Source organism: Nansenia antarctica (genome assembly GCF_963989245.1).
Source record: "Nansenia antarctica genome assembly, chromosome: 5".
NCBI lineage: Eukaryota > Metazoa > Chordata > Actinopteri > Argentiniformes > Microstomatidae > Nansenia > Nansenia antarctica.
This window is the reverse complement of record NC_137690.1, coordinates 67,022,295-67,043,257: the sequence shown is the minus strand read 5'-3', so window position 1 is coordinate 67,043,257 and position 20,963 is coordinate 67,022,295. Positions and strand designations below refer to the sequence as shown.

General features: G+C 43.7%; 2 protein-coding genes and 1 pseudogene across 3 annotated transcripts in view; all 3 read left to right on the top strand.

Annotated features, from left to right (window-relative positions):
- LOC308158275 (5'-3' exonuclease PLD3-like) overlaps positions 1-20,963 on the top strand; it is a gene marked incomplete at both ends in the record, with an annotated part of 402,256 nt that overhangs the window by 355,073 nt on the left and 26,220 nt on the right. The window lies entirely within an intron of this gene.
- On the top strand, positions 11,322-14,321 carry hemk2 (HemK methyltransferase 2, ETF1 glutamine and histone H4 lysine; the record flags this gene model as incomplete). The annotated part of the gene is made up of 6 exons (XM_080532185.1): positions 11,322-11,449; positions 11,542-11,628; positions 11,915-12,005; positions 12,504-12,587; positions 12,711-12,852; positions 13,815-14,321. 6 exons carry the CDS (start codon positions 11,322-11,324, stop codon positions 13,919-13,921), a joined length of 639 nt encoding a protein of 212 aa, XP_080388311.1. The 3' UTR covers positions 13,922-14,321.
- On the top strand, positions 14,642-18,308 carry LOC308159107 (5'-3' exonuclease PLD3-like; annotated as a pseudogene). Its single transcript has 5 exons — positions 14,642-14,656; positions 15,978-16,117; positions 16,941-17,106; positions 17,418-17,517; positions 18,121-18,308. The product of its transcript is annotated as a 5'-3' exonuclease PLD3-like (transcript).

The following is a 20,963-nucleotide window of genomic DNA, read 5'->3' as shown; positions in this document are numbered from 1 at the left end:
ATATTTATGAAATCTTAATAAACAAATACAGTAGCCTACATAGTCTAAAAGAAAATTGGGCCCCATCAACAGGACTCAGCCCCTTGGTCTGCCATGTTTATTAATGATCTGCCATCAGTGTGTCCTGAAGTTGATATACTAATGTATGCTGACGACACTGTACTATTTGTACATGGTCAGACCAAGACGGAGGTAGCTGCTGTACTTACCAAATCTATGGCTCAGGTGACTACATGGTTGAACCACTGTCGTCTCCAACTTAATGTTTCCAAGACGGTCAGCATGTTTTTTACCAAAACAAACCGTTCTGCTGAAGAGGCACATGTCATTGTCTCCAAAACAAACCATTCTGCTGAAGAGGCACATGTCATTGTCTCAGGGGAACAACTACAAGTTGTGAACGAGTTCAAATATCTTGGGGTGCTGTTAGATTCCAACCTCACTTTTAAGGCACATATCAAAAAGGTCTGTAAAATTGTCAAGTTCAATCTGTCCAACTTCCGCTTTATAAGGGACTACTACATGTCAACAGAGGCAGCTACCATGTATGTCCACGCCATGATCTTCACACACATCAACTACTGTATAACAAGCTGGTCACAAGCAAATCCCACAACCTGCAAAGCACTCGAGTCACTATACAAACAAACAATCAAAACACTAGACAAGAAGCCAAGACACTTTCACCACTGCACAATACTGAAGAAACACAACATTCTAAGGTGGGACAATCTGAAAACCTACACAAACCTCTGCCGTGTCTATAAAACCATCCACAATTTAGCCCCACCACCACTTAACACCTTCATCTCACGACCAGGAAGTACAGCACGCACCACAAGGGGTGTCACCAGAGGGGACTGCACCATCCCATTTAGGAGGAGTGCCTTTAGTCAGTATGCCTGGTCAGTTAGAGGGTCACGTGAATGGAACCTGATTCCAGGGCACCTCAAAGAATTAGGCACCTTTAAAGAAAGCACCTAAAACAGTGGATGATCAACACACACATCTGTCAACATTGAAATGTCCTGTCCTATACCTGTATGTCATGTGTACCGCCTGTCTGTGTACCGCCTAACATGTCTTACCTGTACAGTCTGTGTTGCTTGTTTTTAGTCTGCTTACTGTGTTTATATGTTGCTTGCTCTTTTAACCCCCTATGTTATGCCCTTAAGCTAAATGCTTGTCCTGTCTACTTTTTTGTGCCTAGGTCTACCTATATTTTATCTTTTAAATGTACGTTTTCCTCCAGGGAGCTGTATAATTTAACATCATGGCATAGGGACTGCGGATGAAAACTAGCTTTCGGGCTAACTCTGGTGTATTTACAATTTATTTTTGTTTTATTAATATGCACTGTCCCTTGAATAAATAAATGAATCTGAATCTGGTCAGCAGCAGAAAGACCCTTGGTCATCATCTTATATACAGTGCATTGCTCATAGATGGCTATCATGTTATACAGTACATACCAGAGTATTATTATTAATTAATTATTATTATTATTATTATTATTAATGTACCTGGTTATGTTACAGTAGAGAAACAGTTACCAAAACTGTAAAGTTGCAAAGTAGGCCTATCATCATCTCACCCAAATTAAGTGAGTAGGCCTATTTAAGAAACGGTATGCCATAGTGTCTCTGAGACAAAGGATACAATCCGTTTTCACACGTGTTGAATAACAGAAGATTAATGGAGGGGGAAAGACATGAGTGTGTGAGGACAGAGGATGATGAGCAAAGTCCCATCATGGATTTTATTTGGAATTTCACTGCCAATCTCTCCTCCATCACCCCGAAAAAGAGATGACTAGAAGACGTAAGCTTGAGAAAATAAACCAAGTTATGTTACCGAATGAAACAACTCCCCTGCACCCACGTTTCTCTAGCTCACCCAGAGGCCAAGTTGTGGGGTTGGGGTGTGTGTGTGTGTGTGTGTGTGTGTGTGTGTGTGTGTGTGTGTGTGTGTGTGTGTGTGAGTGTGTCTGTGTGCTGGTCCACTCTCTCTACCACCCGGCCGCACCTGTTTTGAGTCCTACCAACACATCTGTCTCTTTGGCTAGCTCTCAAACAAACGGCTCCTGACGGAAAACTATACATTCTGAGGCTTTTGTTGACATTTTAAGTGACAGTAAGAGTTGCTCTACGTTTACATGTAAACATTTTGAATATAGACATACAATTGTAGCCGTGGGAGCAGTTTGCAAAATGTAAAAAATGTTCAAAAACGTTTTGTTGTCACTCTATTCTCAAAGTTCCGTCATTCAAACAGGGATTTCTCTCCACAAAAAGTCTGTGGCTGTGTTCGGAATAGCATACTAGCATACTACTCATACTAGATATGACGTAGAGTTGAGTAGGCGAGAGCGTTCACACTGTACAGTATGCGAGATTTGAGTATGCGAGAAATTTAGTATGCGAGCAATATTTCCGGAATAATTTAAGTGTGTTACGACTGTACACTTTTGGAGTACTGTTTCCCAAAATGCATTGCGCGTCGAGGGTTGCCAGATGGGGCGGGTACCGCCGAATGGGCTACTGGATTTTGAGGTTATAGACAGTTTAGGCTGTAAATTGTCAATCCCATCTGGCAACCCTGTGCGCTTTCAGCCTCGTCAAACTGCGTCATACAAACTTGTCATACAGCTGTTGTTTACATTGTCCGATAGCCTGGGGACCGAAAGCTTGCAATAAACATAGTTTTTTGCACAGATTTGAGTGTGCAGATGCTGCTTTTTTGCACTCTATTTGATACTCTTCAGCTGCAGCACCCCAGCTAAGTCTGATCACGGATGAGCGGTGGTATTTTCACTATACTGGGAATTAACATGGTGAAATGCATTCTTAGACAAGGTTACGTCGTCATGATTACAAACATGCCACTTGAAATGCATGAAATCCAAGTTTATTTGTGTCTTTTACTCACGTTCCCCTAGTATTTGACTGCTTGTAGCCCAATAACGAATGATCCCAGTATTGTAGCTTCAGACGGACAAGTTGGTTGTAGTGCTTTCTGCAGCAAGCCCACAATATGTTATTGCTCATATATATTTATTTTAATCATGTTCTTTTACCAACTGCTAAGACAACAATATAGTAAGCTAGTTACTTGAGCTAGCTAAAGATGTTGGGCCCCAAAATCATTTTACAACTTGTTGTAATTATGTTAGGAAGGAACAGTTTCTGTCGAACTCCGTAAGTGAAGGTATGTAAAGCAACGCAGGATGCGTTCATAAATTCGCTCTGAGAAAATTCGCCGCTCCCGGTGAAATGCATACTGTGTAAACCAGGGGTCCCCAAACTTTTTTCTGTGAGGGCCACATCATTTTTCCTTTCTGTGATGGGGGGCCTGGGTCGGTCTCTAACATAAAATAATATGGAACGGAGTGAAATGGAGGCGGTTGCGCAAAGCAATTGCGCGCAGGAGAGCACTGGTGGATGCAAACAAAGTCTAAACAGTTGAATTTGGATGGAATTTATACCTATAGTGATATGTCAATGAAATATAATCAGTTTTACAGTCTGATACATGAGGGAGGACCCTCATCATACACGGGGGGACCCATGAAGCAGGGCTGTCTGGGGGTCCTTAAACGAGCATCAAACACTTAATTTCTACCATTCTGGTGAATTGATATGCACCAATTTGTGACCTTTCTGCATCAATTTATGGTGGAAATGTCATTATTTATGCAAAGGAAAGCACAATATTCAGGCACCAGATGATCAAAATATAATGTAATATAATGCAATATAAGGCTCTCAGGCATTCTGTACTTTCAAATATGTATTCTCCTTGAGCAGTCAACATCAACTATCAGCTATTTCACTAGCAAAAACTAAAGATAACTTATTTGCGAAACAGCGCCCCCGCCACCACGTCGGCGCAGTGCCGCTATTGCAGTCAGAAATGACAGAAATCCACGAGTGCAACGCCTGTAGAAAATTGACGTTGTTCAAAGGGCCGGTCCAAGTGTGGGGGTGGGCCGTGTCCGGCCCGCGGGCCGGAGTTTGGGGACCCCTGGTGTAAACGGTCAGCTGGTTTTCGCATACTTATTATGAATTTAGTATGCAGTATGCAGTATATACTAAACGAGTATGCTAGTATGCAGTATGCTAGTATACCATTCCGAACACAGCCTGTATTCAGGTGTTGTCCTCTTTCCTACATCGTTATGTCTTGTATTGTAAACGTGTGGTGTGCTTTGGCAGTACATACCTCCACCGGCCCTAGTTTAGGATCTAGCTTGCTGTTGATTATTTTGATGATAAATCATAGCTAGCTAGCTTTAACATCTTCATGTAAATCTATATCTATATACACACACATACATATACTATATATACCAGGCTAAATACTGATTAACAGATTATCTTAAGAAAACGAAAGGAGATTTTTCGATATAACGACGTCGATCATTGCCTGACTGGCCATCGGATTTGGGCTCCTAATAGCTAAAAAGCAATACTCAATGATTGGAGCACTTTGAGCTGCAACATTTGCAGGAAAAGGGCTATACAAATAAAAGTTCTTCTTCTTCTTCTTCTTCTTCTTCTTCTTCTTCATCTTCTTCTTCTTCTTCTTCTTCTTCTTCTGCTTCTTCTTCTTCTTCTTCTTTTTCTTCTGTACCATATTCAATTAGAGAAAATTAGATACACTGTTAGAGGATCTACTAGGAAATTCCTCACTATTTGGCAAGCTTTCCTAACCTTTTTTGAAGAATCTGACAGCATGATAATGTAATATAATTTCATTTTGTTTGTACTATTTATTTTTTACTTTTATGGGCGTCTGGCTATGTATAGTGTTTGTGTATATGTATGTCTGGTATTTGGGGGAAGGGGGGTTTGTTTAAGTAAATAAAACAAAATAAAGTTATTATAGTGTAGACCAGTGGTTCTCACACCTCTCCTCAGGGACCACCAGCCGTTCCACATATTTGATCTGTTCCACCACCAGCACACCTGATTCAACTAATCAAGTATAAAGCAATTATGGTTTGTACTTGATTAGTTGAATCAGGTGTGCTGGTGGTGGAACAGATCAAATATGTGGAACGGCTGGTGGTCCCCGAGGAGAGGTGTGAGAACCACTGGTGTAGACCTTGACATAGTGCTGGAGATGAGGTAAAAAAATAAATAATGACGTACCCCTTTAAGAAAATGTGTACTGGGCAGGGAGGAGGGGCTGATAGCGTCACTTTGCTGAAGTGAAACTAACAGCTAAACGGAGAGTTATAAGAAACTTACACACAGCTGCACCAAGTATACAGACAGTTCCTTACAAGTCGACAACGGGTGAGAGAGAGAGAGATTCAACAATGAACAATAATGATAGCTTTTCCTGTTTTTCTATCTGTATAAAATGTTCAATTTTATCTAGGCTACTATTTCCATGATTTAGTGTAACACTGTGACTTGTGACTGATAAAAAAACGTTTTCTTAAAACGTCAAAGCTAAGGATAAAGGGGTTTTAAGCGACTGATTTCTGAAATAACGTTTGTGTCTGTCTGTCCTCAGCTATGGCCTCCAAGATCGTTCTGTCTGAGGAGCAGTTCCAGTGCTCTATCTGTCTGGACGTGTTCACTGACCCAGTCTCCATCCCCTGTGGACACAACTTCTGCATGGCCTGTATCAGTGACTACTGGGACAGCACTGACCTGTACCAGTGTCCAATGTGTAAGGAGCATTTCGGCACAAGACTTAAGCTTCAAATCAACACTTTCATTGCCGAAATGTTAGCTCAGCTGAAGAAGTTATCTCCGGTTGAAGTCACACCAGTCACCCAAGAGCAACTCCAACCCCTGGCCAAACCAGGAGAAGTGGCCTGTGACATCTGCCCTGAGAGGAAGCTCAAAGCCTTTAAGTCCTGCCTGGTGTGTCTGGCCTCCTACTGCGAGAGTCACCTGGAGCCTCATCGGAGAGTGGCCACCCTCCAGAGACACAAGCTGATCGACCCTGTGGAGAACCTGGAGGACAGGGTGTGTAAGAAGCATGAGAGACCCTTGGAACGGTTCTGTAGGACTGACCAGACATGTGTGTGTCAGTTCTGCACTGAGACGGACCACAAGGGTCACCAGACTGTCCCCATCGAGCAAGGGTTTGGAGAGAGAAAGGTCAAGCTGGGGGAAACAGAGAGCACCGCGCAGAAGATGATTCAAGACCGACGTCAGAAGATTACGGAGGTCAGACGCACCGTAGATCAAAACAAAAGCGACGCAGAGAGATTGACGGCGTACACCGTGCAGATCTTCACTGACCTGGCGAGCGCCCTAGAGAGAAGCCAGTCGTTGGTCGTCAGGGGTATCGAGGAGAAGCAGAACGTAGCAGAGAGCCAGGACGAAGGGTTCATCGAGGAGATGGAGAAGGAAATCACCGAGCTAGAGAGGAGAAGCGCTAAGATAGAGCAGCTCTCACACATTGATGACCACTTCCACCTCCTCCAGAGCTCCAAATCGCTCTTCACCCTCCCGGAATTCAAGGACTGGTCTAGGGTCAAGGTTGACAGCGGTCTGTGTATGGACGCTGTCAGGACGGCCGTGTTTGAAGAGATGGAGAAGCTGAGACGTGGAATTGACCTGGTGATGGCGGAGCAGTGTGCGGTGGACGTGATTCTGAACCCCAGTGAAGCACATCCTAGTTTGACCGTGTCTGAAGACGGGAAACAAGTGAGACTGAGAGAGAAGTCTTTCCCTAAAGGCCTACAGTGGTTTGACGGTGCTGCCACTGTTCTAGGAAAGACAGGGTTCACAGAGAGATTCTACTTTGAGGTGCAGGTGAAGGAGAAGACTAGGTGGGTTTTAGGAGTTACTAGCAAGGGAAAGAGAAGTACAACATGGAGTTGTTGCGCTTACAATCTCCAAATGACTACTACCCATTGCCCTAAATGTCTTGAGAACAGACAGAGTACAAGACCGAGTCCTCAGGATGGACTGTGGACGGTGGGACTGTGGACTGTGAGACTGTGGAATGGTCGGTACCGCGCTTTTGCATGTCCTGAAGTGGTGCTCAGCCTGAAGGAGAAACCTCAGAGGGTGGGGGTGTACGCTGATGGCAAGAAGGGCGAGGTCTCCTTTTACGACGTGGAGGCGAAGTCTCTCATCTACTCTTTCACTGGCTGCAGCTTCAACGCAAGCCTCTACCCATGCTTCTATACAGGGGACTCTGTCCCTCTCATCATCTGCCCTGTCAGGTACTCCAACTCCCTGCTCCCTCTCAGTAGAACTTAGGGTTGATCAGGGAAGGAGGAGGGATGGAGGGAAGGAGGGAGAGAGGGATGGAGGGAAGGAAAGAGGTAGGGGGGGAAGGAGGGAGAGAGGGAGGGAAGGAGGGAGAGAGGGAAGGAGGGACAGAGGGAGGGAGGGAGAGAGGGACTCCCTCTCAGTAGACATTAGGGTTGATCATACAGGAGGGTTTGAGTCCTAGCTTGTACCTGTTCCTCCTCTCTCTGCTAACTGGCAGTGATGTGACAGCCCCCCCCCCCCCCCCCCCCCATCAGTCTCCTGGGGAGCTCTCATGTACCACTGACCCTGACCAACCACCCCCCCCCCCCCCCCCCATCACTGCCCCAAGGCTCTCTACGGTGAGGCTTATTTGCTTAAACCCCCAGAGGGAAGGGGCAGAGGGAAGGGGCAGAAAGACATGGAAGCGCTGAGCTGAATCTGAATATCTGATAGGGCTTTCACACCGGCAAAGAACCGTGCCGGTTCGCGTTCGGAAACCTCCCAAACGCGAACCGGCACGGTTCTTTGCCGGTGTGAAAGCCCTATGAATGACTTCATAACTTAGATTTGTGTATGAACGGACAAATCAATTGACGGATCGATTGTAAGATAACGAACATAATCAATATAGTATGTACAGTACATGTCTAATGATGACTTTTCAGTTTGAACAGTTCGAGCATAAACATGTTGTCTTGGAGAAAAAACATTTGAATGAATAAAAACGTACAACTGTTAAACCTGTACGGTCAGATTTCTGTTTAAAGAACACGAGAGGGTGATGTAATTTTGTTTATTTTCTTTAATCGTTTTCTATTCTAGTCTGTGTCATATGTAAGGTGAAAGATCCCCAAGTTCACTCGCTATTTTTTTCTTTTCTTTGTTTTTGTTTTACTTTACTTAATATATTAAAAAAGATATAAAAAAGGCTTTGGTCATAGGAACTGTGTTGATTGTAATGGCAAATGTTGAAACCAATGACAATAAAAAGAAAGTTAAAAAAACAAATGTATCCCGTTGGTGGTGGTGGTGGAGGCGGTGAGTGCATCATGTGTGTACCTGAATTACTTAAAAATGTGAATGAAGAAATCAATTGACAGAATGGTAAGATAATGAAAATAACCAATGTAGTATATATATATATATATATATATATATATATATATATATATATATATATATATATATATATATTCAGGGGTGCAAACTTGTCACCTTTCTGCTAAATTAGCCGTTTTATCTCAAAATATGTCATCCATTTGAATTGTGTAGATCTGCAAAAAAAATATTTTGGGTGGGGGGGGGGGGTCTAAGTCTCATCCAAGTCACATGATGTGCGAGCTAACTAATCTCCCTGTCTGCTGAACTCTGTTGCTGTTGAAATAACCTTAAGCTTCAGGCAGCTAGGTACAATTCCAGACAGCATAGAGAACACAGTCACAGTAAACTTAACATTAAAACAGACACCGGATAACACCATAGTGTTTACTTTCTGTGAAACCTTTCTTCTTCTTCTGTTTCTCTACAGAATGTAGAACATGTTCACATATGTAGTGACTAACATGTTCACATATAGCCTATAGTGACTATGGCTGCATTTACACGGCAGGTTGAATTGAGTCAAGTGACACGATTCAGATCTTTTGCTCACGTTTTTGCTCATGTGGCACAGATGGGATATGTAACATGGAGGTGTAAGCAGTAAAGAAGCACATTGAATCTGATATTCTCAGATCCCATTCAGGCTTCAATATCAAGCCGGCCTCAATCAGATACGAATCTGATGTGTCAAGCAACGCGAGTTGGAACGAGCTGCAGGTTTTGACACCTCTCATGTCTAGTGCCAAAACTGTGGGACAAGAAGCCGGTGCAAATAAAATGTACAATAACATTAAGTTACTTAATAATACATTTCACTGACCATTTAACCATCGTTAAAAAGGGTGGGCGAGACGCTGGTTCACGTGCGCAAAATGTAGGGTTGATTGGGATTTATAAAGGGAAGCGGGCGTGTGTGTGTGTGTGTGTGTGTGTGTGTGTGTGTGTGTGTGTGTGTGTGTGTGTGTGTGAGTGTGTGTGTGTGTGTGTGTGTGTGTGTGTGTGTGTGTGTGTGTGTGTCTATGATATCAAAATGCACTGTTAGTATTTATGTCTTTTAGAATTGTACATGTATGTGGACATAAATAAAGCATTTAAAATGTGTGTGTGTGTTTGTTTGTTTGTTTGTTGGCTGTCAGAGGGATGCAGAATGTGCGTTTTAAAATACATTTTAGACTGGGGTGACTCGAGATTTTGCATACTGTTAAAGGATGCCGTGACTGAAAAAAGGTTGAGAAACTCTGTTACGCCTCGAACTACAACTCCCACAATGCATTTCAGCACAACAGGAACAGGTCAACTCAAAAACTGGCGTCAGCTACCAGAACACGTGTTAAGTCCATCACTTATGTATCACGCCAGGCTAAAGGTATTATGCTACTGTACGTTAAGTTATGCTACGTTTTATATTTAACAATGTTTCTAAGACATTGTGGTGGGTTTGAATGGGGCTTCTGTCAAACGAATAACGTGCCAGGCTGACCCTCTAGCAAGATAACACCAGTTAGCACGGTGCTAGGCATGCTGTTATGCAGTCAACACTGCATCGGTTTCATGTTTTGGCTTTATGATCGAGGTTGATTGGGTTAGATGGCCTCATAGAAGGTTGTGTGGCAGGCTCTGGTCAGTGGCACTGAGCCCAGCACATACAGTAGTTGCAAATAGGTTGCTACTTTACTAAAAGGGCTAGGAAAGTAGTAGCTAGATGATCATACGCCTATTACCATAGCGTGCAGTGAATTTATGACACTTATTAGACATTGTAAATCGTGTCCATAAACCCAACTTCATCCTTTTGTTAAAGCGTTTGTGGCACTCTATAAAAAACTGTTGATGTAATGCCGATATGCGATATATATAGACCGTAAATGTCTTACTGCGGGGTGAAGGATACTATCCGACGTCTATGTCCATGTAGTAATACATTTCATCACAATCCATCAACTTCTAGGTAGGAAATACGTGAGATGGGCCATGTCTGAAAGTTCACGCTGCAACCTATTTAGTAGGTGTTTTCAGTATGCAAGATCATAACGTTTTTACGAAATTGACTATAGGCTACTGAGAATGCCAGGTTGCCATACTAGATTGGCCTTTACAGTTTAGTATGAATTAAATGAACACTATTTAGGAAGTCCTACAATTCAAAGAAGCAGGTAACGGTCCGGGGGAGATTAGCGAAATCTGACCAATTCAATTGCCATGAACATAGTGAAGCTACAGATAACAATTTCTCAGTATGAATGATGTGTAGCAGAGTAGTATGTTGAAATGTGTCGCTTGCTGAATACATTAACATAGTGATGTTCCACAGTGGCCACACCACAACCCAACCCTCTATCGGGGTGTGGAAGTGTAGTTTCCAATGAGGCACTGTTGTCTTTTAACTATAATGCAGATGATTGATGGTGATGACAGGTAACTATTTTGATAATGGCACCCCTAACCAATGTATAAGTTTATTGAAACATTAAACAACAACAACAACAACAACAACAACAGTGAATGTGGAAAAAGTAAGATATTTGTAGTGGGGTCAATGTGGAAGCTCGACTTCCATACCCCAGTAGAGGAGCATGGCTTCAGATGTCTGGGATTTGAAAGCATCCAGTGTGGGCGTGAGTCCAGGTGATGAAAGTTCAGGTGATGAAAGTTCAGGTGATGAAAGTTCAGGTGATGAAAGTCCAGGTGATGAAAGTTCAGGTGACGAAAGTCCAGGTGATGAAAGTTCAGGTGATGAAAGTCTAGGTGATGAAAGTTCAGGTGATGAAAGTTCAGGTGATGAAAGTTCAGGTGACGAAAGTCCAGGTGATGAAAGTTCAGGTGATGAAAGTCCAGGTGATTCTGCGGCATCGCACTAGAATGACGATCGATACCTGAGACCAATAGCGTTCAGTAATGCAAAAATGAGAAGATCACCAAGTTTTCATCAGTGTGTCAGTTGTTGCTCTCTACTGTCTGACTGTTGACGTTTACGTGCAGCTGCCAGTGGTCTGAATGTATCCGACACCCTTGTACTCGCATGCGGGGCGAGGTCCCTTCGCTGACGTCTACGAGCCAGCAGAGGACTCCTTCCTCTTGATAGACGCCCTGGAGCAAGATGCTGAAAAGCTGCGGCAAATGAGGTGAGAGAGGCTCCTGATACCCTACCTGGCGGTCCTCCTGACATGATGTCAAAACATGTATCTGATGACCCTTGACCTCCTCTCCTATTCAGCCCCTCTGTGTGTCTGGAGGTTGGTAGTGGCTCTGGGGTGGTGTCTGCCTTCCTGGCGTCAGTGGTTGGACCTACAGCCCTATACCTGTGAGTAGTCGTGTGTGTGTGTGTGTGTGTGTGTGTTTGCACTTATGTGTAGGGGTGAGGCCATACAAATCTGATTGGTTAACAGATGCCCTGCTTCACTTTTGTCACGGAAAAAAATATGCTTAAAAAAAAAAAATATATAAAAAAATATGATACATTATTAGTAATAGGCTTATGCATACCGGTAGTTTTCTGAGACCCAAAGCATGGGATTGCATTATGAAATTATTTGTGTGTGGGGTACGTGTGTCAGTGACTTGTGTGTTTGTGTGTGTTCTCTCTCCAGCTGTACCGATGTGAACCCCGCAGCTGCTCAGTGCACCATGGAGACGTCTCGGTGTAACAGTGTCAGTCTGCAGCCGGTCATCACTGACCTGGTACAACTCTCTCTCTCTCTCACACACACACACACACAGTTAGTGTTCCTTCAGTGTTTGTGTAGGGCACCCCACTGTAGCTATGTGCAGTTAGTTCAACAAGGTTGTTTTTTTCGTTTTTATATAACCCTGAGAGCCTGTGGAAAAATACCCTGGCAACAAAGACAATGTCCTAAGCATCTATATTTTTTTTTAAAAATATTATAATAATGTATGTTTGATATACATTGGTTGTTAATAAAGACTCAGCATGGGAAACAGGGAATGTTCAGCAGTGCAAGTTTAATGCTAGGACCGATAGAAATGCCACAGTTGAGGCATTTTTCACTAAGTGTTATCCAGATACATACAGTGTCAGTCTGCAGCCGGTCATCACTGACCTGGTACAACTCTCTCTCACACACACACACACACACACACACACACACACACACACACACACACACACACACACTCAATTTGATCAATGTTCACCCTCATGCCTATTTTCTGTTTTAGGTGGACACAATCTCACCAAGGTTGTCTGGAAAAGTGGATGTTCTTTTGTTCAACCCTCCTTACGTGGTCACGCCATCAGAAGAGGTACAACACGGTCCAGTTGATTGTCGCCCTGTCATTGTAAGCGTGTGTATATATTTGACATAATCACATTGATTTGCGCCCTGTGTGTGTGTGTGTGTGTGTGTGTGTGTGTGTGTCTCTCAGGTTGGTAGCAGAGGCATCGAGGCGGCCTGGGCTGGGGGAAGGCGGGGCAGAGAGGTGATGGACAGGTTCTTCCCCCTGGTTCCACAGCTGCTTTCCAATAAGGGGTTGTTTTACCTGGTCACCTTGGCAGAGAACAACCCAGGTACACTTTCTACATAAGTCATTTCGGGGTACATCTCAATAGTCTTGAGCAGGGGTCCCCAAACTACGGCCCGCGGGCCGAACACGGCCCGCCCCCACACTTGGACCGGCCCTTTGAACAACAACATTTCTAACTGCAATTGCGGCATTGCGCCGACGTGGTGGCGGGGGCGCTGTTTCGCAAATAAGTTAGCTTTCGTGTTTGCTAGCGAAATAGCTGATAGTTGATGTTGACTGCTCAAGGAGAATACATATTTGAAAGTACAGAATGCCTGAGAGCCTTATATTGCATTATATTACATTACATTTTGAATGGTCATCTGGTGCCTGAATATTGTGTTTTCCTTTACATAAATAATGAAATTTCCACCATAAATTGATGCAGAAAGGGCACAAATTGCATCTAAATTCACCAGAATGCAAGAAATTAAGTGTTTGATGCTCGTTTAAGGACCCCCAGACAGCCCTGCTTCATGGGTCCCCCCGTGTATGATGAGGGTCCTCCCTCAAGTATCAGACTGTAAAACTGATTATATTTCATTGACATATCACTATAGGTATAAATTCCATCCAAATTCAACTGTTTAGACTTTGTTTGCATCCACCAGTGCTCTCCTGCGCGCAATTGCTTTGCGCAACCGCCTCCATTCCACTCCGTTCCATATTATTTTATGTTAGAGACCGACTCAGGCCCCCCATCACAGAAAGGAAAAATGATGTGGCCCTCACAGAAAAAAGTTTGGGGACCCCTGGTCTTGAGTATGCTTCCTCTCTCTTATGTACACCGATCTAAAGAGTAATATAATAATAATAATAATATAATATGGTACCAACATGTTTTTTTTTATATAGGTAAAAGTTTAATGCAAGTAGTTTAATGGTTTAGATAGTGCCTTTTCCATTTGTTCCAGTTTCAACCTATACTAGTTGGAGCACAGTGTTAACTGACATCTCTGCCCCTAGAGGAGGTCATCAGTGTGCTGGCCGAGTCAGGCCTGCAGGGGGCGACGTGTCTGTCCAGACGGGCAGGAAGGGAGAGCCTGTCTGTGCTGTGCTTCCATAAAACGTGACCACGTCTTTCGACCGACACAGAACCACAACTGGACTAGGGGATGAATTCGGATACCCTTCTGAACTGAAGGAATCATCCTTTCTCCATACTTGACATGGAAGCTTCTGACCAGCAGCCATGGAAGACTGTTCAAATTGTACCAGGCATGAAGTTAAGGCGCTTTCAGATGTCCTTTCGTCCCACCTTTTACAGAATCTGCTTGGATGTGACTTTTGCCTGAAGCGATTTGGGAAATATCGGCCCACAATGCATTGTTCAGATAATGTAATATTTTGATGGGTTAAAAATACTAATAACATAATTTGTTATGTTCTTGGACATGTTTATTAACCCAATTATATGTCCACTCTACTAATACTGTACTAGTACGTTTATTTTTAGAAAGTTTGACGAATGAATAAATCCATACAAATGTTGCTTCATGTCATGTGACATCAATGTGAATGAGGATTAGTCAGATGAATGTCAGCACTGCTCTTTGTTTTACCTCTCGTCCTTACTTTGAACTTGCAAGGTAAGGAAAAAAAGCTGCATCTTCACAATAATTCAGAAGCAGCTTAGGACCACAGGCTTGCAGTGTTGCAAGCCTCATCAAAACTACAGAATTGGTTACATGACCCTCCCCCCTCCCCCAAGACAAGCCCATGGGTCCATTGCACTGTTGGTTGAAAAGAAATGGCTGTCTTTACAACATAAAGAAGAGACTTATGCACTGATAATGCCGAGTAGGACAGTTAGTTTTCCTTCAGTGTTTGTGTTGGGCACCCCACTGTAGCTATGTGCAGTGTAGTTTTAATTTTTTTCGTTTTTATATAACCCAGAGAGCCTGTGGGAAAAATACCCTGGCAACAAAGACAATGTCCTAAGCATCTAAAAAAAATATATACAGTGGGGAGAACAAGTATTTGATACACTGCTGATTTTGCAGGTTTTCCCACTTAGAAAGAATGTAGAGGTCTGTAATTTTTTATCATAGGTACACTTCAACTGTGAGAGACGGAATCTAAAACAAAAATCCAGAAAATCACATTGTATGACTTTTAAATAATTAATTTGCATTTTATTGTATGAAATAAGTATTTGATCACCTACCAACCAGTAATAATTCCGGCTCTCACAGACCTGTTAGTTTTTCTTTAAGAAGCCCTCCTATTCTCCACTCATTATTAACTGCACCTGTTTGAACTCGTTACCTTTATAAAAGACACCTCTCCACGCACTCAATCAATCAGACCCCAACCTCTCCACAATGGGCAAGACCAAAGAGCTTTCTAAGGACATCAGGGACAAAATTGTAGACCTGCACAAGGCTGGGATGGGCTACAGGACAATAGGGAAGCAGCTTGGTGAGAAGGCAACAACTGGTGGCGCAATTATTAGAAAATGGAAGAAATTTAAGATGACGGTCAATCTCCCTCGGTCTGGGGCTCCATGCAAGATCTCACCTCGTGGGGCATTAATGATCATAAGAAAGGTGAGGGATCAGCCCAGAACTACACGGCAGGACCTGGTCAATGACCTGAAGAGAGCTGGGACCACAGTCTCAAAGAAAACTATCAGTAACACACTACGGCGTCAGGGATTAAAATCCTGTAGCGCACGCAAGGTCCCCCTGCTCAAGCCAGCGCATGTCCAGGCCCGTCTGAGGTTTGCCAATGATCATCTGGATGATCCAGAGGAGGAATGGGAGAAGGTCATGTGGTCTGATGAGACCAAAATAGAGCTTTTTGGCATAAACTCCACTCGCCGTGTTTGGAGGAAGAAGAAGGATGAGTAGAACACCATCCCAACCGTGAAGCATGGAGGTGGAAACATCATTCTTTGGGGATGCTTTTCTGCAAAGGGGACAGGACGAATGCACCGTATTGAGGGGAGGATGGATGGGGCCAAGTATCGCGAGATCTTGGCCAATAACCTCCTTCCCTCAGTAATGCTATGTGTGGGGATAGTTCTTGCAAAGAAATGTTGCTGCTGATAATGTCTGTGTCGTGTAGTGTCGTGAACTATCCCTTTAAAACTACCCACATGCTAACAACAACATCCTGCCTCCCCAGAGCTCCCCACCATCCTTCTGTGCCGCGGGGAGGACCGAAGACCTTCAGTCCATCCTGAGTGTCATGGAGGACGCACAGCACTTTGTCTACATTGCTGTCATGAACTATCTCCCCACCACAGAGTTCTCACACCCCAAACGGTCAGTCAGCCTCCTAGGGAACTTCACTGCCACTTTAAGTTCAGGGAGACTGGGGAATTAGCCCTTATGCAGACATCTAAAGTCAGTTTTGCTTACCGTTTTGCTTAGGAAGTTACATTCTAGAGAGCCTCCGCTCTTGAGCCAAAAAGGGAAATAATGCCCCAAAATGATCTCGTTGCTCACCGAGAGGCATTCCTCCCAATGCCCATGAACTCATTAACAGCTTCTTTTTGCAGTAAGTAAGTTTGCAGGCCTCAGACTCAGGAATGTTTAGTCTAATAAAGCCAAAATTAATAGATTGATATAAATATAAAAATGTGTGACAAACAATTGCCTAGTAGTATTGTTCAATGATAAGTGTTCTTGGAGGTAAAGTTGAAGTTTTGGAGAGGCAAAGCTGATGGAGAGTATTATTCTAGCTCATTAGTCTTACTCTTGGGGCGGCTGTGGCTCAGGAGGTAGAGTCGGCGTCTAATGATCACAAGGTTGGCAGATCGGCGGTTCGAGCCCCGGCTGGCCACATGTCGAAGTGTCCTTGGGCAAGACACTGAACCCCAAAATTGCTCCCAGTGAGCGGGACGGCGCCTTGCATGGCAGCTCGCCGCCATTGGTGTGTGAATGTGTGTGTGAATGGGTGAATGAGAGGCCTTTGTAAAGCGCTTTGTAATAAGGCGCTATATAAGTCAGTCCATTTACCATTACTCTAGCTCATTGGTCAGATGGCTCTACCTACCAGCATGTCTTGTAAAAAGGCTCCTAGAGCGTTTGTCTGTTATGGAATGAATAAAGCCCCCTAACCCTGTGGGTCTGGCGCCCTCTGCAGGTACTGGGCCGACATTGACACTCAGCTGAGGTGAGTGGCATATGAGAAGCGTGTGCGCGTGCGTCTGCTGATCAGCTGCTGGGCCAGCACACAGCCTATCATGCTGCCCTTCCTGCGCTCCCTGGCCTCGGTCCAGGAACCCAAGAGAAGGTTGGACATCCAGGTGGTGAGTAGGCCTAGACTTAAGAGTTGCTTTCTTATTTTGTCACTTTACTGTACGTTCGTTTTTAGACATAATCCTCATGTTGATGATTCATCGACATTGTTTTGTTTATGTTGTTAATAAGCTACGTCCAGAAAGGATGGAGGTGTTTGGGTGTTGAACAGTGTCTTCTTTAGGTTGTAAGCAGAGATGTATGTGTTGGTTGCTTGGTTGAGAGTATGACACGTTTAGGCACAATATGGGCAAGTCATTGGGCACAGGATATCACATTTAAAAAGAGCTTATGGTACCATTTCTGCTTCTCTATTTTCCAGAAAATCTTCGTTGTGCCAGCCAATCCCAAGCAAAAGGAAATACCCTTCGCCAGAGTTAACCACAACAAGTACATGGTGACAGACAAGGTTGCCTACATAGGTAATACACCTCTCTCCTAGACTCAACAGTAGTGAGATATATCAACATTAGTGAGATCAAAGTCATCCTTAAGTCATCCTTAGGAAGCATTGTGAATCATTGTTAGACCACTGATTCACTCTCTCAAAAACAGGGTTAAGGTCAATTAGAATTTGTGAAGTGATTTGAGTTCACAATTCCAATATTTGAAAAAACTTCCTTTTTTCCAATTTATTGAGAGGTCACTGAAAATGAATGCCCTTTTAGCAATCATTGATTTAAAAAAATTAAATAAAATGTACTTCCTGAATCAACTGCATTGAAATTCAACTGTCCCCAACCCTATCTGAAATAAAAACCTGTTTGCTCAGATATCATTTGAAGCATCACCCATTGTATCTCTAGGCATAGCTGTTGAGGGTATTTTATGTGTTGACTTTACACAAATAGGACATTTTCATTTCATTTTTCATTTTACGCAGATTCTTTATTGAAATCCAGTGTAACAGATCCCATCTATCAGCTCTAAGGCATCTTGTTTCCTTGTGTTCTCAAGGTACCTCTAACTGTTCTGGTCTTGTGTTCTCAAGGTACCTCTAACTGGTCTGGTCTTGTGTTCTCAAGGTACCTCTAACTGGTCTGGGGACTACTTTGTGACCACTGCCGGGTCGGGGCTGGTGGTGAACCAAACTGCGTCCCAATCGCTTGGTGGCACGTTCCAGTCACAGCTGCAGGCCGTGTTCGAAAGGGACTGGGAGTCCTCCTACAGCAGCCAACTTAACCAGCACACTGACCTCAAAGACCTCTGTTAGACACATACACGTACAGAGTTAGATGAAGTACCACCACCACCACCACACTTCTCCTGCCTCTAACAGTGACTCTGACCTCCAATCCAGCAGAGGGTACTTACGATGTACATTTCGTCTCTGGGACGATTTTAAAGATTATAGCGTCGTGTTAATCATTATTATTTTTTGATAAATGCTGATTTAATAAAATAAAAAAAGCCATCTATCACTTATCAATGATCAAAAACTATCAACTAGTTTCTAGAATACAATAGATGTATGGTTTAAAGGGTACATTTTCACAGTAGCTTTGGGAACTCTAAATCCCAATCAATCTCAGGGAGAAATGTATAGTATCTGTAGAGTTTTTTGATTGATGTTTCTTGGCATGCTGGTTTCTTCTTTTTAAAGGTGCAATTCTTAATTGGTTTTTCAGCCACATTTCTGGCAGCTTCTAGTTTGGGTATTATACAGTGGGGTGGGCACCCCTAGTCAAAATGCCTTTTACAATTAATATCTAAGTGAAAAGAAGCAAACCTAACCTCTAAATCAGGGGTGGGGAACCTTTTTCCTGTCAAGGGCCATTTACATTTTTAGAACATCCTTCAAGGGCCATTGTTACGGCCTGGCTCTGGACCATAACAAAAAGGGACACACACACACCATGTATAATCAGAATAACAATAATTTAATAGAACTAAGGTATGCCAAACTGAACAATAATCCAATGGGGTATGAGAATCAGTGTATCAGTAGTGTAAGTGAGTGAATGCAGGAAAGTATGGCGAGGAGGGTGTTGTACGGTGTAATATAGAATAATGGTGCTGGAGGAGAGAGAGAGAGCTTGTGGACTGGAACGCCTTTTAAGCTGTAACCAGGACACCCAGTCAGCTGTCCCGAGTCCTCCTGATTAGGCTCCAGCCACGGCCACCGGGTAGCCTACCTGCTTGGTTAGGAAACAAACAGACTGTCTTGGTTACCACAGATTTATTATTAATTAAATAATTAATTAAAACAAATTATTGAACACATATCGGACTTACCTAATGCGATGGCTGGAACTGTTTCTCTTCGGCGAGGCGTTTGGTGTCAGCTGGTAATGATGATGATGCTACTCGCAGCTGGTTTTGCAGGTTTGGGTCAGTCAGTCTTGAGCGGAACCGAGTCTTTGCAAGAGTCAGTTTTGAAAAGAACTGCTCACAGCAGTAGGTGGTCCCAAACACTGACGCAAACTTCAGTGCATGTCTCCTCAGAATGGGAAAATCCTCAGCACGTACATACAGTTTGTAGAAGTCCAGCAGAGGGAGGTTGTTGTACCTAGCTTTGAGCTCGTCATTGCTTTGCAGCTCAATGATTTCGAGTTGTAGGTTGTCAGGCACATCAGCTGGTTCCACATTAAATGGCGTGGCAAATATGTTCAGTTCCCTTTGCTTACTTTTCACGTCCTGGAACCTCTCTCCAAATGCCTGGAGGAGTTTTGCACACTCAGCAGCATATTCAGATGTCACAACAGGCTTTTGTTCTTGCAGAGTGGGAAAGTGGAGAGTGTTTCCCCTTTCCAGTTGCACTTGGTCACAGCTTTAGTTTAGCTTCAAATGACTTCACATTTGATTGTAGAGAGCTGAGAAGCTGGTTGGGACCTTGGAGCTTGACGTTCAGCTCTGACAGGTACTTGGTAATGTCCACCATGAAGCCCAAATCACACAGCCACTTGCTATCACTGAGTTCTATGACAACCGTGTGAGCATATTTCCGCGACTCAGCCAGCGCACCTCACAGTGGTAAACCAGATCTCCGTACTCTGACTCTAGTTCACTCAGTAGCTCTTTGAACTGGCGGCTGTTCAGCCCTCTGCTTTTGATGACATTTATGGTGGAAACGACAGTTGTCATCACATTGTTGAACTTCAGGGACTGTGCACACAGATTCTCTTGGTGTATGATACAGTGGCATACAACTAACTCACTTGGATCGAGACTGAGACGACTCATTTCCTTTTTGACCAATGCAGTCAATCCCTTTTGCGCGCCAACCATGGCTGGGGCTCCATCCGTTGCCAGGCCACTTAACTTGTCAAACTGCAGTTCGAATTTGTTCATAGCCAAAACAACTTGCTCAAATAAATCCGCACCTTTGGTGGTGCCATGCATGGCTTGCAAAGACAGCAACTCCTCCCTCGTATGAAACTCGGCTATAATCCCCCGCACAAAAATGGCCAGTTGGGCGGTGTTTGTTATGTCTGTTGTCTCATCGCAGGCCAGAGAGAAAAACTGGAAATCTCTTGCGGTGTCCCTCAGTGTTTTCTCAATATCTTGTGCCATGTCAGTAATCCGATCTGAGACAGTTCTTCGAGACAAACTGACACTTTGGAACAATTTTACTTTGTCCGGTGCGAGCAGCTCCGCCGCGGCAATAATTAACTCCTTCACAAATTCTCCTTCTGAATGCGGCCTCAGCTTCTTAGCGATTAGCTCACTCAACACTAAACTAGCATGCGTAACGTTGTCTCGGTCAGATTGTGGTCTTGTGAAGACTGCTTGTTGAGCACCCAAACTCCGATGGAGAGCGTTAACTTTATCCAAGCGTATTTGTCCTTTCAAGTTGTCCAGGTTAGCATGTTTTGAGTTGTAATGACGTTCGAGGTTCGACTTTTTCATAACCGCGAGCGCCTCCCGA